This window comes from Hippocampus bargibanti, linkage group LG07 (assembly GCF_051943395.1).
Source record: "Hippocampus bargibanti isolate YZ-2025 linkage group LG07, ASM5194339v1, whole genome shotgun sequence".
In the NCBI taxonomy this organism is placed as follows: Eukaryota; Metazoa; Chordata; class Actinopteri; order Syngnathiformes; family Syngnathidae; genus Hippocampus; species Hippocampus bargibanti.
Genome location: NC_142740.1, coordinates 6,786,826 through 6,802,060, shown reverse-complemented (window position 1 = coordinate 6,802,060; position 15,235 = coordinate 6,786,826). Strand labels below are relative to the sequence as shown.

The 15,235-nt window shown below is 47.1% G+C and overlaps 1 protein-coding gene across 1 annotated transcript; it reads right to left on the bottom strand.

Annotated features, from left to right (window-relative positions):
* Window positions 1-250: 250 nt before the first annotated feature.
* LOC148895304 (serine/threonine-protein kinase MAK-like) lies at window positions 251-14,913 on the bottom strand. The gene is made up of 14 exons (XM_089001197.1): window positions 14,813-14,913; window positions 14,241-14,295; window positions 7,751-7,872; window positions 7,584-7,666; window positions 5,649-5,781; window positions 5,004-5,175; window positions 4,738-4,905; window positions 3,530-3,856; window positions 3,251-3,450; window positions 1,698-1,819; window positions 921-1,031; window positions 729-830; window positions 505-582; window positions 251-408 (listed from the first exon to the last, which is right to left on the bottom strand). Exons 1-14 carry the CDS (start codon window positions 14,911-14,913, stop codon window positions 251-253), a joined length of 1,932 nt encoding a protein of 643 aa, XP_088857323.1.
* Between the last annotated feature and the right edge of the window lie 322 nt (window positions 14,914-15,235).

Genomic DNA, 15,235 nt, shown 5'->3' with positions numbered 1-15,235 from the left:
CAGAAGAAACTCCACAGTGGAAGTCCCATCGGAATTGAACCCTGAATCCTTCCACTGTGAGGTCAAAGTGCTACTCCCACGCCACCACTGATTCATGGCTTTCATCCACGCATTTTTGGATCCACTTTTCCTCAGGGGTTTGGTCGCCCATGCCTGAGCCGTCAGTTAATAAGTGTCTGAAAAATTTACAAAATCTACAGTGGAGTATGAAGAATGCAGTACGTGGTCCAGTTGACGCAGGTCAGGCGTTCTATCGGTTGCCTCCGTATTTGGCGGTCCAATCTACCCGGCCGTGAACCGGCGGGATGTTTGAATTCCTGGTCAAGGTGTTCATTCCGGAGAAGCTGGCACTGGGAAATGGACAAGGGATCGGAGGTGCGCGGAAGTCATCGTGGTCCAGCTGGTTATCTGAATCACCGCAAAGTTACAAGACAGTCTTACAAACTCGCAAATGGATCATTTATGTAATCCATAAATGGATCATGCTGCTGGCTTTTACTGTACCTTTGGTGGAGAAGATGGTGCTCTTGGACAGTTTGACTATGGAGTCAATTAGGAGATCAGCAGGAGTTGACAGATCAACTAAACATCCAAGGGTTGGGAAAAAAAATCAGATCGGTTTAGCTAATCAACACTTCTTGAGGACTATTCGATCTTTGAAATCTCCAGGCGACACGACGTAGAATGCAAAAAAAAATGGCTCCGACATGAACAACAAGATCACATACCGGCGGAGGAGCCTCCAATCTGCGCCAATGGACTCATTTGCTTTGTGTCTTTAGCTTCAGACTTCTCGATAGGTGAAATATTCGTCTTGGACATGAAGGAGTCTGTTGAAGACATGTGATACCAAAATCAATTTTGGATAAATAAATAAAAGACGTGGTCATTGCTGTCCTTGACCTCCCGTCAGAGCTGACCTTTAATAACAGGAAGCTCCAGTTCCTGTTTTTGAGCTAAGCCCAAGATGTCCAACAAGGTTTTGCAGGCTCCCCTATTCCCCGTTGAAGATCTTCGTTTTGGATCTATACCTTGAAAGCAAAAAAAAAAAAAAACACAACTTTTTCAGATGAGGGCCAATTTCATGAAAATGCAAGACCCATTTTAACTCATTGACTGGCAGACGATGTGTAAAAAATGTGTCCACTCCAGTGCCAGGGTTTTTGTCACTCCAATTCGAGGACCGACAGAATATTGAGTTTTAGGACTGCATAAACATTCAATTCAGTGTAAGAAACCTCAGACTCTCTTCTTTCATCAGAAAACAAGAGTTATATGAGTCTGGAGTTATCTGACCTTGAAATGGGGGCAGATTTACAAAATACAAAAAATATTGGTTTATATAGCGCTTGAACAATAGCTAGAACAAAGCAATAACATGGAAAAAAGGGGAAATGCTGCCCCAAAAACACTGCCAGTGGTCTGACCAGCGCTTTATCGGCACCCCCGCAAGAAAAACCAAAACTCGGGAACACATTCAGCTCTCTGTTAAAGTTGAGTCGAATTATTTCTAACATTTCACCCCAAAAAAATTTAAGTGTGGCCAAAGCACCCCACCCCATCTCACTGGACTACTTCCGCCCTTGCGCGAAACAGAAACCTAATCCCACCTCTGCAGTCTGAACCAAATCATGGACATTTCTACCTGACGTTCTTCGCAAGTGTGACTCGAGAAAGACTCGGCGGTGGATTCTTACCTGGTAGGTATCGGGATTGGCGCAGGTAGTGTTCCTTGGGAGACAAGACTGTGGAGTCACTTGTGTCCGGCCCGTTGCTGCTCGCCAGTTTTCTCAGCATCGAGGTCTTTGGCGCTGGAACACTATTGACAAAAAGGCTTCAATTTGCATTCCAAACTGAGTTTCGGTATCACGTTAAGTCAGTAGCTGCCATTCCCGAATGTAATAATAATAATAATAATAATAATAATAATAATAATAATAATAATATACAGTGAGACCTCAATTTACGAACTTAATTGGTTCCCAGACAGAGTGTGTAAGGCGAAAAGTGTGTATCTCAAAAAAAGAATTCCCATAGGAAACCATTACAATGGGAATAATCCGTTCCCGGGTTTCCATAAAATATACTTTTCAACTAAATAAGCCTTAAAACTACACACAACATACCTTATTCTATGTATAATAAATGTGCTATTGTATTGTAATGAAAGAAATACACTGAATTGTATCATAAAGTCACTTTATTTACATTTGTGATGGTCATTTATGGCTTGATGGAATGGCATTGGAGGTCGAAGGTCAAATGGAATTGCTGTTTGGAAAGAGAGTCCTCATTGCATGAGGACTGTAATTAAAGAAATAAACTGTGCTGTAAAATAAAGTTTTATTTACCTTTTTGATGGTTGTTGATGGCTTATGGAAGGAGAGTCACCTTCCATAAGGACTGTTGGTAACTTCTGTTCGGTCGGACTGTTCGGTCGTGTGCTTCCGCCGAAGATCACTCCGCCAGCCGTGGTGGGTGTGTATTATGAAAATAGTGCTTATTATAAGGTTTTATTTTCATAAATTTGACGTTTGTAAGACAAAAAGTTTGTAAGTTGAGGTGTTTGTAAGTTGAGGTCTCACTGTATTTCATTTCTAAGCGCCTTTTAAAACTCTCAAGGTCACATTACAGTCACAGGATAAGTTTTTCTGTGGGTGAGCAGCGGCAGCCACACGCGCCAGTGTTCACTCAACCCGGACGTAACTCAAATACATAGAAAGTGAGCTAATATATAGCTAATAGCTAGCGAGCTAGATAGCTAGGCAGATAGATAGCTAATAGCTAGCTAGATATCAAATATATAGCCAGCTAGACAGATAATAGATACCAAATAGATAGCCAGCTCGGTAGCTAGCTAGATAGCAAATAGCTATGTAGCTCGCTAGCCAGATAGCTAGGTTGAGCAGCGGCAGCCACACGTGCCAGCGTTCGCTCAACCTGGAAGTAATTAATAGATAGCAAAATAGCTAGTTCGCAAATGGATAGCTAATAGATAGCTAATAGCTAGCGAATAGGTTTTGTAGTCCGCTAACCATTTTTTTGTGTCAATTCCGGAATTGAAAAGTGTGTCTTGGAGCGCCATTCCACGATTTGTTCAAGTTCTGGTTTATCTTGCAGAGGGTGCCGATAAAGCGCTGGCTGGTCAGACCTCTGGCCATGTTTTTCTCTTCCACGAAGGGACACTCCACCCCTTGAACCAATCAGCCCGATCGATCGCCTTTCGTTCAGGAAGGTACTAAGTACTTACCAAGCGGCGGAGACATCGAGGTCTTCGTCCTCCAAAGAGTTGATGGTGGGTTTTTTGGAGATGGAAACGCCGACATCCGCCTCGTCTGCGCCGTCCCACCTGTCGACTGATTTCTCGATTGCCGTTTGACCCCAACGTCTTCGTCCGGCCCTCGCTCGGATCAGGCCGTTCCCCGGCCCCGTGCTCACTGGCTTAGTCGGCTTTTAGCGAACAGAGAGGAGACCATTGGAGCACGGCATTTGGACTCTGCCGGGCTATGTGGACCTGAGTGATACATACAGCGATTGGTTGCCGGTTTTTAACGAGGCCTAGAGGTTCCTGCTGGTCCTCCGACGGGAACAGGTTCGGACAAGCTTGCGGTTGTTGTGAGTCGGCGGTCTGCTGGGTCTGCGGTTGTAGGGTCTGAAGGGGCTGCTGGGGTGCTTGGCTGCAGCTCTGTGACTCCGTTTGGGTTCTTTTGGGCTCCTGAGACAACTTGCTTGGCTTCCACATGGCTTTGTCGTCCGTCGCTCCTTTGGCATCCTTGAACTGGAACTTGTGCTGCTTGGAGTACTTAAAAGGGACACCAAGCGACTGACCCACGTAAAAGTAGGGATACCGCAGCGCCTGGAAACGGTACGAGATGCTAAGATCACAGTCACGTGTTTTTTTTCCCCGTAATTGAGCGTTATAATCATAATACATTTCATTTCTAATCACCTTTCAAAACTCTCAAGGTCACTTTACAGTCACAGGATAAGTTTTTTTTTCTGTGGGTGAGCAGCGGCAGCCACACGTGCCAGCAGCAAGTAACTCAAATACATAGAAAGCTAGCTAATATATAGCTAATAGCTAGCCAGCTAGATAGCTAGCCAGATAGATAGCTAATAGCTAGCTAGATAGATAATATATAGCTATCTAGACAGATAATAGATAGCAAATAGATATCTAGCTAGATTGCAAATCGCTGGCTAGGTAGCTATCTAGCCAGATAGCTCGGTTGAGCAGCGGCAGCCACACGCGCCAGCGTTCACTCAACCCAGAAGTAACTCAAATACATAGAAAGCTAGCTGATATATAGCTAATAGACAGCCAGCTAGATAGCTAGCCAGATAGATAGCTAATAGCCTTCTAGATAGCTAATAACTAGCCAGCTACAGATAATAGATAGCAAGTAGATAGATAGCTACATAGCTAGCTAGATAGCAAATAGCCTAGCTAGCTAGATAGCCATATAGCTAGGTTGAGCAGTGGCAGCGTTCACTCAACCTGGAAGTAACTCAAATAGGTAGAAAGCTAGCTAGCCAGCTAGCCAATGAATAATTAATAGCCAGCTAGCTAGATAGATCGCCAGTCAGCCAGCTAGATAGCTATATAGCCAATAGATAGCTAGCTAGATAGCCGGCCAGGGAGCGAGATAGAAAATAGATAGCAAATAGCTAGGTCGCGAGATAGCTATCTAGATAGCTGGATAGCTAGCTAAAGAAATCATAGAAGCATCGCTGCACCTGAGCGGCATTTGGTCTTTTCTTGGGATCCCACTGCAGCATATCTTTCATCAGTGTGAGGGCTTCGTCGCCGGCGTTGGGAATCAGAGCGCTGAGGCAGGTGGGGACGCATTTTGGAAAGCGGAAGTTCATCGAGCTGGCGACGTTATGACCCTCGGGCCAATCTGCCTGGTACGTTCGGAGACACAGCGACCCAAAGGGGACACAAAAAAATTGACGTTGAACTGCAACGAACGTGGGAAATACTTCCTGGTATGCCGGCTCACCTTCTTCAAGGTTCCTAGCACTTGACAGATCTTGAAGATCTCATCCACCTCGCTGTTGCCAGGAAACAAGGGGCGTAGCGTGTAGAGCTCCGCCATGATGCACCCCACCGCCCAGATGTCAATGGGTGAGCTGTACGAGGTGAACTTGAGCAGGATTTCCGGAGCGCGGTACCTGTTCCGGGTCATCCCCATAATTTGTTTGACTGGCAATAAAGCACCGTTTCATGCAGCAAACAGGAACATGTGTGTGTGTGTGTGTGTGTGTGTATGACTAGTCTTGTGTGAACCTTTAACATTTTATACCATACGTAGTGAGGACATTTTTGACAAGTGAGGACTTTTTGGCCGGTCCTTACAAGTTTTTCATTCTAAAGGCTTCTAGAGGGTCGATATATGCATCTGTTGAAGTTTCAGAGAGGACCTCACAAATTCACCCAAAATGATTTTTCGGTGTGTATTTTATTTGGATTTGGATTTTACTTGGATACACACACGTTTTACTCACTGTGTGTGTGTGTGTGTGTGTGTGTGTGTGTGTGTGTGTGTGTGTGTGTGTGTGTGTGCGTGCGTGCGTGCGTGCGTGTGTGTGTGTGTGTGTGTGTGTGTGTGTGTGTGTGTGTGTGTGTGTGTGTGTGTGTATCTCACCATCTGGTGGACACGTAATCAGTGTATGGTGGTTGAGAGCGGATTTCTCTGGCCAGTCCAAAATCTGCTATCTTCACCAATTCCGGACCAATGCAAAGCAAGTTCTCTGGTTTCATGTCACGGTGGAAATACCCTGGAAATAAACGTATCATTGAGTCATTTTCCATGTGCTTTAGTTTTTTTAGGGTGGGGGGAATAGACAGACCAGTGTAACAGTGTATATGGCCATTTACAATTACAGGCAGGCTTTTTTGAAATACATTTTCAGCAGTGGGGAGCCGTGCATTTGACAGCTAGGCCTTCAGTTGTGCTATGTCTGAATCAATGCAACCCTTAAAGGACAACCGACGTCTCCGGACGAGTAGTGTCCATAATTTGTAAAATGGCTTCGAATGACTTCTACTGGGCGTATTTTAATAAGATTCCACCGCATATAGCTATATTTTACGTATTAAGACTAGCTCTGAATATTCAGGAAGTCTTGTTTTTGAATTGGTGACGAGTCCATACGTGATGTCATAAAGGACCGCCCCCCTGACCGAAAAAAGACACATTGTAGCAGTCCTTCATCAACGTCAATGTACATGTTTGGTCTGAGAACCGTGTTGCACCCAAAACCCGCCAGAAGAGGGCATCCAAGTTCCATATAAGGAATTTATCAGCCTGTGGAAGCGGAGGTGGCCACTGGAGGTCGTCATTTTGGGCCTCTTTTTTTTGGGTGAGAGATTTTCCCCCAATGTTGCCTCAAAACGGCACATATAATTCTTTAATCGATTGCAAACATGTACGCTTTCCTCTTCAGAACTATTTGAATCATATTCATAACTGGATGTGTAACAAGAAAGCATATTCTCCGAATCTGAAGCCATTGTTTAGATTCATCTGAAGCCATTGTTTGGATTCTCCAGCAATGCAAGACGTCTTGGCGTAACGTCACAAACTGGGGGCGGGACTTTCTGAAAATGCCCAATTCACAGCTCAATTTTTTGTAGATTTTGGACACTTTAAGTCATTTTTATTGGTATTGCATTTGAATAAAAATATCATACTGCGTGTTTTGGGTATTTTAGACGTATATAAAACGTTTTTCTGATGTCAGTTAAGAAACAAAAAAGGTTGTCCTTGAAAGGACAACCAACACCATTTTTTTGGTTCCTTTTTTGCAATTGATTAAAGAAGTCCTCCCGTCTCAATTCGAGCCAGAAAATGCACAAGATGGCACCCAAGCTCCGTTGGAAATGGGCTGATTTGTCTCCTGGGAATTCGTGTCAACTAGTATCAAATAAATAGTAGTCTTGGTGCAACACACAACGATTCACCATCGCGTTAGCTAGCTGCTTTTCGTTAATCGAAATCAATGGAAGTTTTTCAACCTCTTCTATTGCCTGAGACCGTTGCTTAGACAACACAGAAACACCATTAGCCACACGTAGCAATGGTCGACTTAGCATTCTGGTACTGGGACGCTAAGTCACACAAACGCACACCTCGTTGGTGTTTTTCCATGATCTTCATCTGCTCTACAGTAATTTTCTTTAATGTCTTCTTCGGCTTAACACTAGCCTGTGGTGGGGTCATTTTTGCTCCCATAATAGCAAAAGTACTCCACTCGATAACAAACCACGTCCGCACTCAAAGAAAGGGGAGTGACGAAAACAAGTCCGCCAGCCACCGTGGCACCATGTGGTTTGGTTTGTCCGGCAATACGATATGCTTGCAAATTTAATGTTTGTGAGGCGAAAGGTTCGTGAGCTAAAGCGTTGAGGTATCACTGTATTTGAGGGAAGTCCAAGATGGCGGTCGAGTAGGCAGCCTTTTTTTGTTGTTTTTATGTTTTCTTTTGTCAACTCAACATAACCTTTTTTTCAAGTTCAAATATCTTCGTTTGAGAGTTCTAATTGGATAACAAGAAGGCGGGTAGAGGGGAAACTTTACCGTGTTTATGCATAAAAGCTAACCCGGACAATACTTGAAACATCATCTGCCTGATCTCATTTTCAGAGAACATTGCATAGTTCCTGAAAAAAACAAAACAAGTTTATCTTACTTTTGAGATGAAAATGACAATAAAGCCACGAAAAACTGGACCGGAGTCAGTTTACCTCTCATTCATCAGCTGGAAGAGGTTTTTTCTCATATACTCAAAGACAAAGAAGAGATGATCGTTTTCCCTGATCACCTCTTTCAGTTTTATCACGTTGGGGTGGTTCAGTTTCTTCAGGGACTGTGAAGACAAAAGAATCACATACATACATACATACATAGATACATACATACATACATACATACATACATACATACATACATACATACATACATACATACATACATACATACGTACATACGTACATACATACATACATACATACATACATACGTACGTACATACGTACATACACACACACACACACACACACACACACACACACACACACACAAATAAGCATATTGTCACATCTCGCTGCCATCCGGGGCGCGCCCCGCCCCTCCTGTCACCTCCTCCGACATTCTTGGGAGACGGCCCCTCCAATCATCATTCACCTGGGTTCCCACAGCTGATTGTCATTCACTGATTGTGCCTTCTGCCTATATCTGTCTGCCGCTCACTACCGTCTTCTGTCGGAGTATTCTTGGTCATTGCCATTTCCACGTCCGTGTTGCCAGGTCTGCTATCATTCAGTTATCTTCCTTCACTCATCCCTGTTTGTTATTATTTGATGCTGTTTCCAGTAAAGACTCTTTATCCACCCAAGCCTGTCACGCCGTGTATTTCGGGTCCTTCCCTAACACCAAAAGTCCGTCGCTCGAGGTCTGCCTCCTAGCACTCGAGCGATCGTCACACAATACTCCGACCACCCATGGACCCCGCCGGCGTTGACAGGTATTTTACCGCCCTTGTACAAGAGGCGGAGCGTTCGAGCCAGCTGGCCCAGGCGATTGAGGAAATGCGCCACGCCACTACCTCGCTGGCTCAACGCCTCAAGGAGATGGAAAAGAGCATCGCCACCCTCTCTGTTCCTCCCCCCCCGCCCGTGGGCAGGCGCACGCCCCCGCTACCCCAACCCTCTCGCTACGCAGGCGAAACCGAGCGCTGCGCTCAATTCCTAATGCAGTGTGCGCTCGTGTTTGAACAACATCCTGACGCCTACGTTAGCGATAAGGCTAAGGTAGCCTTCATCACCAGCCTGCTCGCGGGTGAAGCCGAATCATGGGTGCTGGCGGTACGAGAGTCCCGACCGGAGCTGTGCGCCTCGTATCCGGACTTCGTAGCCGAGATTCGCCGGGTGTTTCACCATCCAGTGACGGAGGTCGAGGCGGAAGGGAGAATCCTCGACTGCGTCCAAGGGGCCCGTTCGGCCGCAGAATATTCCGTCGCTTTCCGGATCCAGGCCGCTGGCAGCGGCTACGGCGACCGAGCGTTGAGGGGGGTGTTTCGTCGCGGCTTGAATTCCGACCTAAAGGATGAGTTGGCTACCCGCGACGCCGGCACCACCTTCGACGACCTCGTCGGGATTGTCATCGGCTTGGATCAGCGTCTTCGAGAGCGGCGAAAGGAGCTGAGCGACCGACGGCCCGAGGTACCCCGAAGCCGACCCCGGTCGACCACACCCGGCAGCGACCGCGCGCAGCCCCAGGAGGGACTCTGGGAACCGATGGTGATAGGGGGGGGAGACGACCGCTCCAACCCGAGGGCTCGTCGCACCCGAGGCCCCCAGCCTAGGACCCACGGCCAATGTAAGTCCCCGCCGAAACGGAATCCGTTGGGGGCTAAGTCCACGACACGAGTCACACGGTTGGAGCTGGAGAGTGAACTATTTGGCCCCTCCAGCTCCCAAAGAGTGCGGGCACTAGTGGACTCGGGGGCCGACGGGTGCATTATCGACCCCCACCTGGCCGACCTGCTGGGCTGCCGACTTTTAGATCTCCTTCCCCCTAAGGAGATCGTCGACCTGGATGGCCGATTATTAGCCCGGGTCACCCACCTCACAGCCCCACTTAAGCTCTGAGTGGCAGGCAACCATGTGGAGCACCGTCAATTTCTTGTTATGCCCTCCCGGAACGCGCCATTGGTCTTGGGTCTCCCCTGGCTCAAGGCCCATGACCCATCCATTTCTTGGGAGGGCCCCACCATTCAGGGCTGGAGCCCCTACTGCTACGCTAACTGCCTGCGGTCGGCCACGGCAGGGCGTAACCCCTCCCGCGGTGGCCCGCCCGAGGCCATCTGCCTCAAAGGCGTGCCACATTGCTACCACGACCTGCGGGAGGTGTTCAGCAAAGACAACGCCCAATCCCTGCCGCCCCACCGACCGTATGACTGTGCTATAGACTTGCAGCCAGGGGCTCCATTACCGGACTCCAGACTTTACCATATTTCTCAACCGGAACGGGAAGCCCTGAGCACTTACATAGACTCCTCTCTAGCGGCAGGACTCATTCGGCCGTCGCGTTCCCCGCTGGGCGCAGGGTTTTTCTTTATCGACAAGAAGGACGGATCCCTGCGCCCATGCGTTGACTACCGGGGCCTGAACGACATCACCATCCGCAACAAATACCCTCTCCCCCTCATGGATTCGGCCTTTGCGCCCCTTCAGTCCGCCACCATTTTTTCCAAATTAGATCTTCGCAGCGCCTACCATTTGGTCCGAATCCGTGAGGGGGATGAATGGAAAACAGCCTTCAAGACGCCTTTAGGGCACTTTGAATACCTGGTGATGCCGTTCGGGCTCACGAACGCGCCCGCCGTATTCCAGATTTTAATTAATGATGTGCTCAGGGACTTCCTCAATGTTTTTGTTTTTGTGTACCTCGATGACATTCTTATTTTTTCTCGCTCTGCAGAAGAACACCGGCAACACGTCCGACGGGTCCTGGCGCGGCTCCTGCAAAACCGGCTCTATGTGAAGGCAGAGAAGTGTGACTTCCATGTCCGCTCTCTGTCGTTCCTGGGGTTTGTGGTGGAGCAGGGGCAGCTCAGGGCCGACCCCGCCAAAACCAAGGCGGTGGTGGAATGGCCGATCCCAAAGACGCGCAAGCAGCTTCAGCGGTTTTTGGGGTTTGCCAACTTCTACCGCCGCTTCATTCGCGGGTATAGTCAGAAGGCACTCCCCCTCACTAACCTCACGTCCACCAAGCTCCCTTTCAGGTGGACTCCCGATGCTGAGGGGGCTTTCAACCGCCTCCGTCGTGCCTTCACCAACCCCCCCGTTCTGCGTCATCCCGACCCGGATCTTCCGTTCACGGTCGAGGTTGACGCATCCGAGTCCGGAGTAGGGGCCGTCCTTTCCCAGCGCTCTCCCACCGACCAGAAGCTACGCCCCTGCGCCTTCTTCTCCCGCCGGCTCAGCCCCGCCGAAGCCAATTACGACGTCGGCAATCGGGAACTGCTGGCGGTCGTCCTGGCCCTGCAGGAATGGAGACACTGGCTTGAGGGAGCTAAACACCCCTTCACCGTCTACACGGATCACAAGAACCTGGCGGCCATCCGGTCGGCCAAGAGACTTAACTCACGGCAGGCCCGATGGTCACTCTTCCTCACCCGTTTTGACTTTTCTCTCACCTACTGCCCAGGGTCACAGAACACCAAGCCCGACGCCCTATCCCGTATCCATGAGCCGGCAGAAAGGGAGGAGACTACCACCAACATCCTGCCGGCCCAGCGCATCCTGGGCGCCCTGAGGTGGGAGGTTGAGAGAAAAGTCCAACAAGTCCAGGGAACCACCACCATCCCCAGGGGCTGTCCCAAGGATCGCCTGTTCGTCCCCCCCCCCCTACGCACCGAGGTGCTCATCTGGGGGCACACATCTAAGATAGCTTGCCACCCGGGGGTCAACAGGACGATCCAACTCATCGCCCAACGGTTCTGGTGGCCGGGGTTTAGGAGGGACATCACCCTCTTCGTGAAGGCCTGCCCGACCTGCGCCCGTGGAAAGGCCTCCCACCAGCCCCCGGCCGGACTCCTCCAGCCCCTACCGGTTCCGTCCAGACCCTGGTCCCACATCTCCGTCGACTTCGTGACAGGCCTCCCCCCCTCCCGTGGCAAGACGGTCGTCCTCACCATAGTGGACCGATTCTCCAAGTCGGCCCACTTCGTTCCGTTAACCAGGTTGCCGTCTGCCACCGAGACGGCTCAACTCCTGGTTAACCACGTCGTCCGTCTCCACGGGATTCCGACTAACATCGTGTCGGATCGGGGACCGCAGTTCGTGTCCAAGGTATGGAAGCGTTTCTGTCGGTCCCTAGGGGCATCGGCGAGCCTGTCGTCTGGGTACCACCCCCAGACCAACGGACAGACGGAGAGGAAGAACCAGGACCTGGAGGCGGCCCTCCGGTGCGTGTGCCTCCACAACCCGGCGTCGTGGGCCCTGCACCTACCCTGGGTGGAGTACGCCCACAACTCCCTGGTCTCCGCAGCCACAGGTCGGTCCCCATTCATGTCCGCCTGTGGCTATCAGCCGCCCTTATTTCCCACACAGGAAGGCCAGGTGGAGGTCCCGTCTATCGACCATCACCTCAGACGGGCCCACAGAGTCTGGAAGGAGACCAGGGACGCCCTGTCACGCACCGCATCCCGGAACCGGCGGGTGGCAGACCGCCATCGACGGCAAGCACCCAGCTACCAGGTCGGGCAGGAGGTCTGGCTATCTACGAAGGACCTTCGGCTGGCAGGGTCCTCGGCCAAGCTGGGCCCACGCTTCACGGGTCCCTTCCCCATCGAGGCCATCCTCAGCCCGGTCTCGGTGAGGCTCCGGCTACCACCCACCATGCGGATCCACCCCGTGTTTCATGTTTCCCTCCTCAAGCCAGTGGAGACCAGCCCCTTAGCCCCCACGCCCGCCCCCCCACCTCCCCCCCGGATATTGGACGACGGACCAGTCTACACCGTGCGGGAGATACTGGACTCCAGGCGCAGGGGCAGAGGAGTGCAGTACCTGGTCGACTGGGAGGGCTATGGACCTGAGGAACGTCAATGGGTCCCACGGGCCTGGATCCTCGACCCATCCCTCACCCGGGCCTTCCATGCGGCTCACCCATCCAAACCTGGGGGGCCGCCGAGAGGCGTCCCTTGAGGGGGGGGCACTGTCACATCTCGCTGCCATCCGGGGCGCGCCCCGCCCCTCCTGTCACCTCCTCCGACATTCTTGGGAGACGGCCCCTCCAATCATCATTCACCTGGGTTCCCACAGCTGATTGTCATTCACTGATTGTGCCTTCTGCCTATATCTGTCTGCCGCTCACTACCGTCTTCTGTCGGAGTATTCTTGGTCATTGCCATTTCCACGTCCGTGTTGCCAGGTCTGCTATCATTCAGTTATCTTCCTTCACTCATCCCTGTTTGTTATTATTTGATGCTGTTTCCAGTAAAGACTCTTTATCCACCCAAGCCTGTCACGCCGTGTATTTCGGGTCCTTCCCTAACACCAAAAGTCCGTCGCTCGAGGTCTGCCTCCTAGCACTCGAGCGATCGTCACACATATGAGTAAATAAATAATCCAATAGTTGGATAAATAAAAAATAAACACACAAAAAAATAAAAAAATCTGATAAATAGTTGGATAAATAAGTAATTAAATACATATCTAAAAAAATCAGACAAAAATCATCAGATAAATAAATAATCAGATGAATAGTTGGATAAATAAATACATAAATAAATAATCAGACAAATAAGGAAATTAACAGAGATAAATAATCGGATAAATAGTTGGATAAATAAGTATGATAAATAAGTAAGATAAAAAGTACATAAATAAATAGACAAACGAATAAACAGATAAATAAATAAATAAATAAATAAATAAATAAATAATGAGACAAATAATTGGATAAATAAATAAATATAATCAGACAAATAAATAAACAAACAGATAAATAATCAGATAAATAGTTGGATAAAAAAGTACATCAATAAATACATATATAAAAAATCAGAAAAAAAACAGATAAATAAATAATCAGATGAATAGTTGGATAAATAAATTAAATACATAAATAATAATCATACAAATAAATAAACACATACATAAATAATAATACAAATAAAGAAATTAACAGAGATAAATAAATAATCAGATAAATAGTTGGATAAAAAAGTACATAAATAAATAAGCAGACAAACGAATAAACAGATAAATAAATAATGAGATAAATCATTGGATAAATAAATAAATATAATCAGACAAATAAATAAATAAACAGATCATAATCAGATAACAATCAGATATAATAGTATAATTAGTATAATTAAAAATACTAATATTTTAATACTAATATTAAATAAAGTATAATTACAAATATAAATCAGATATAACAGTATAATAGTTGGACAAAAAAGTACATAAATAATCAGACAAATATTTGGATAAATAAGTACATAAAAATAACCAGACAAATAAATAAAAAGATAAATAAATAATAATATAAATAGTTGAATAAATGAATAAATACAGAAATTTAAAAAAAAAATCTCACTTTTGCGGCCCAAGTCAATTGCTTTTTTTAATAGTTTTTTAAATCACTCTGGCCGCTGAAATATAGATCCCCCCCCTTCCCGTGTCCCCTTACCGATTATTCCAAAATGGATCAAATTCTCACCTTCAACTCCCTGAGATTCATGCACTCCTCCCAAGAATAAAACTTCCTTTTCATCCTGTAAAAAAAACACATTTTTTTACAGGATTATTATTATTAATGTAGCATCGATTACACACACACACACGCACACACACACACACACACACACACACACACACACACACACACACACACACACACACACACACAAATACTTCCAAAGGATCGCAAATACATTTCTAATATGTTTTCCAGGGTTGTGAATACAACACATATGTTGTAATAATAATAATAATAATAATAATAATAATAATAATAATAATAATAATAATAATAATAATAATAATAGTAATAATAATAATAATAATAATAACTTAATAATAATAATACATTTTATTTACGAGCACATTTCAGAACACCCAAGGACACTTTACAATTAAAAGAACAATACACAGAACAATAAAACCATAAATAAATGATAAATAATACAATAGCTGATGAGCCACTATGACCCCTCTGCACCCCCACCCCATCTTAAAATGATTCTGCCTTGACCTTAAGACATCTAGCATCTGTCGTAGAGCTGCGCTCACCTCTTAATGGCAACCAGCTCGCCAGTCTCATTGCTCTTACCCAGGATGACACTCCCATAGGTGCCATCCCCCAGCTGTTTCAGCAGAGTGTAGCGGTTCATTTCTCCCCTCCCTCTCGCCCCCCCTCCTTAAAGAGGAGCCTTTGCAATGGAAGGCACACTCACCGTCCTGCCAAGGCAACATAACATATTAGTTACTCAGATTAGCAATCAGCCATCTTTTTTTTTTTAAACTCATTTTAACCCATTCACTGCCATTCCCGAATTTTATACTAATAATAATAATAATTTCATGTATAAGCGCCTTTCAAAACTCTCAAGGTCACTTTACAGTCACAGGATACATTTTTTCTGTGGGTGAGCAGCTGCAGCCGCACAGACCAGCGTTCACTCAACCCAGAAGTAACTCAAATAGATAGAAAGT

Excerpts from the sequence above, each read along its gene's own strand:
- LOC148895304 (XM_089001197.1), bottom strand. The coding sequence starts at position 14,913 with ATGAACCGCTACACTCTGCTGAAACAGCTGGGGGATGGCACCTATGGG. Across the intron at positions 7,873-14,240 it reads TGAATCTCAGGGAGTTGAAG|TCCCTGAAGAAACTGAACCA; the intron begins GTGAGAATTTGA and ends TTGTCTTCACAG. Across the intron at positions 5,176-5,648 it reads GATTACGTGTCCACCAGATG|GTACCGCGCTCCGGAAATCC; the intron begins GTGAGATACACA and ends GACCCGGAACAG.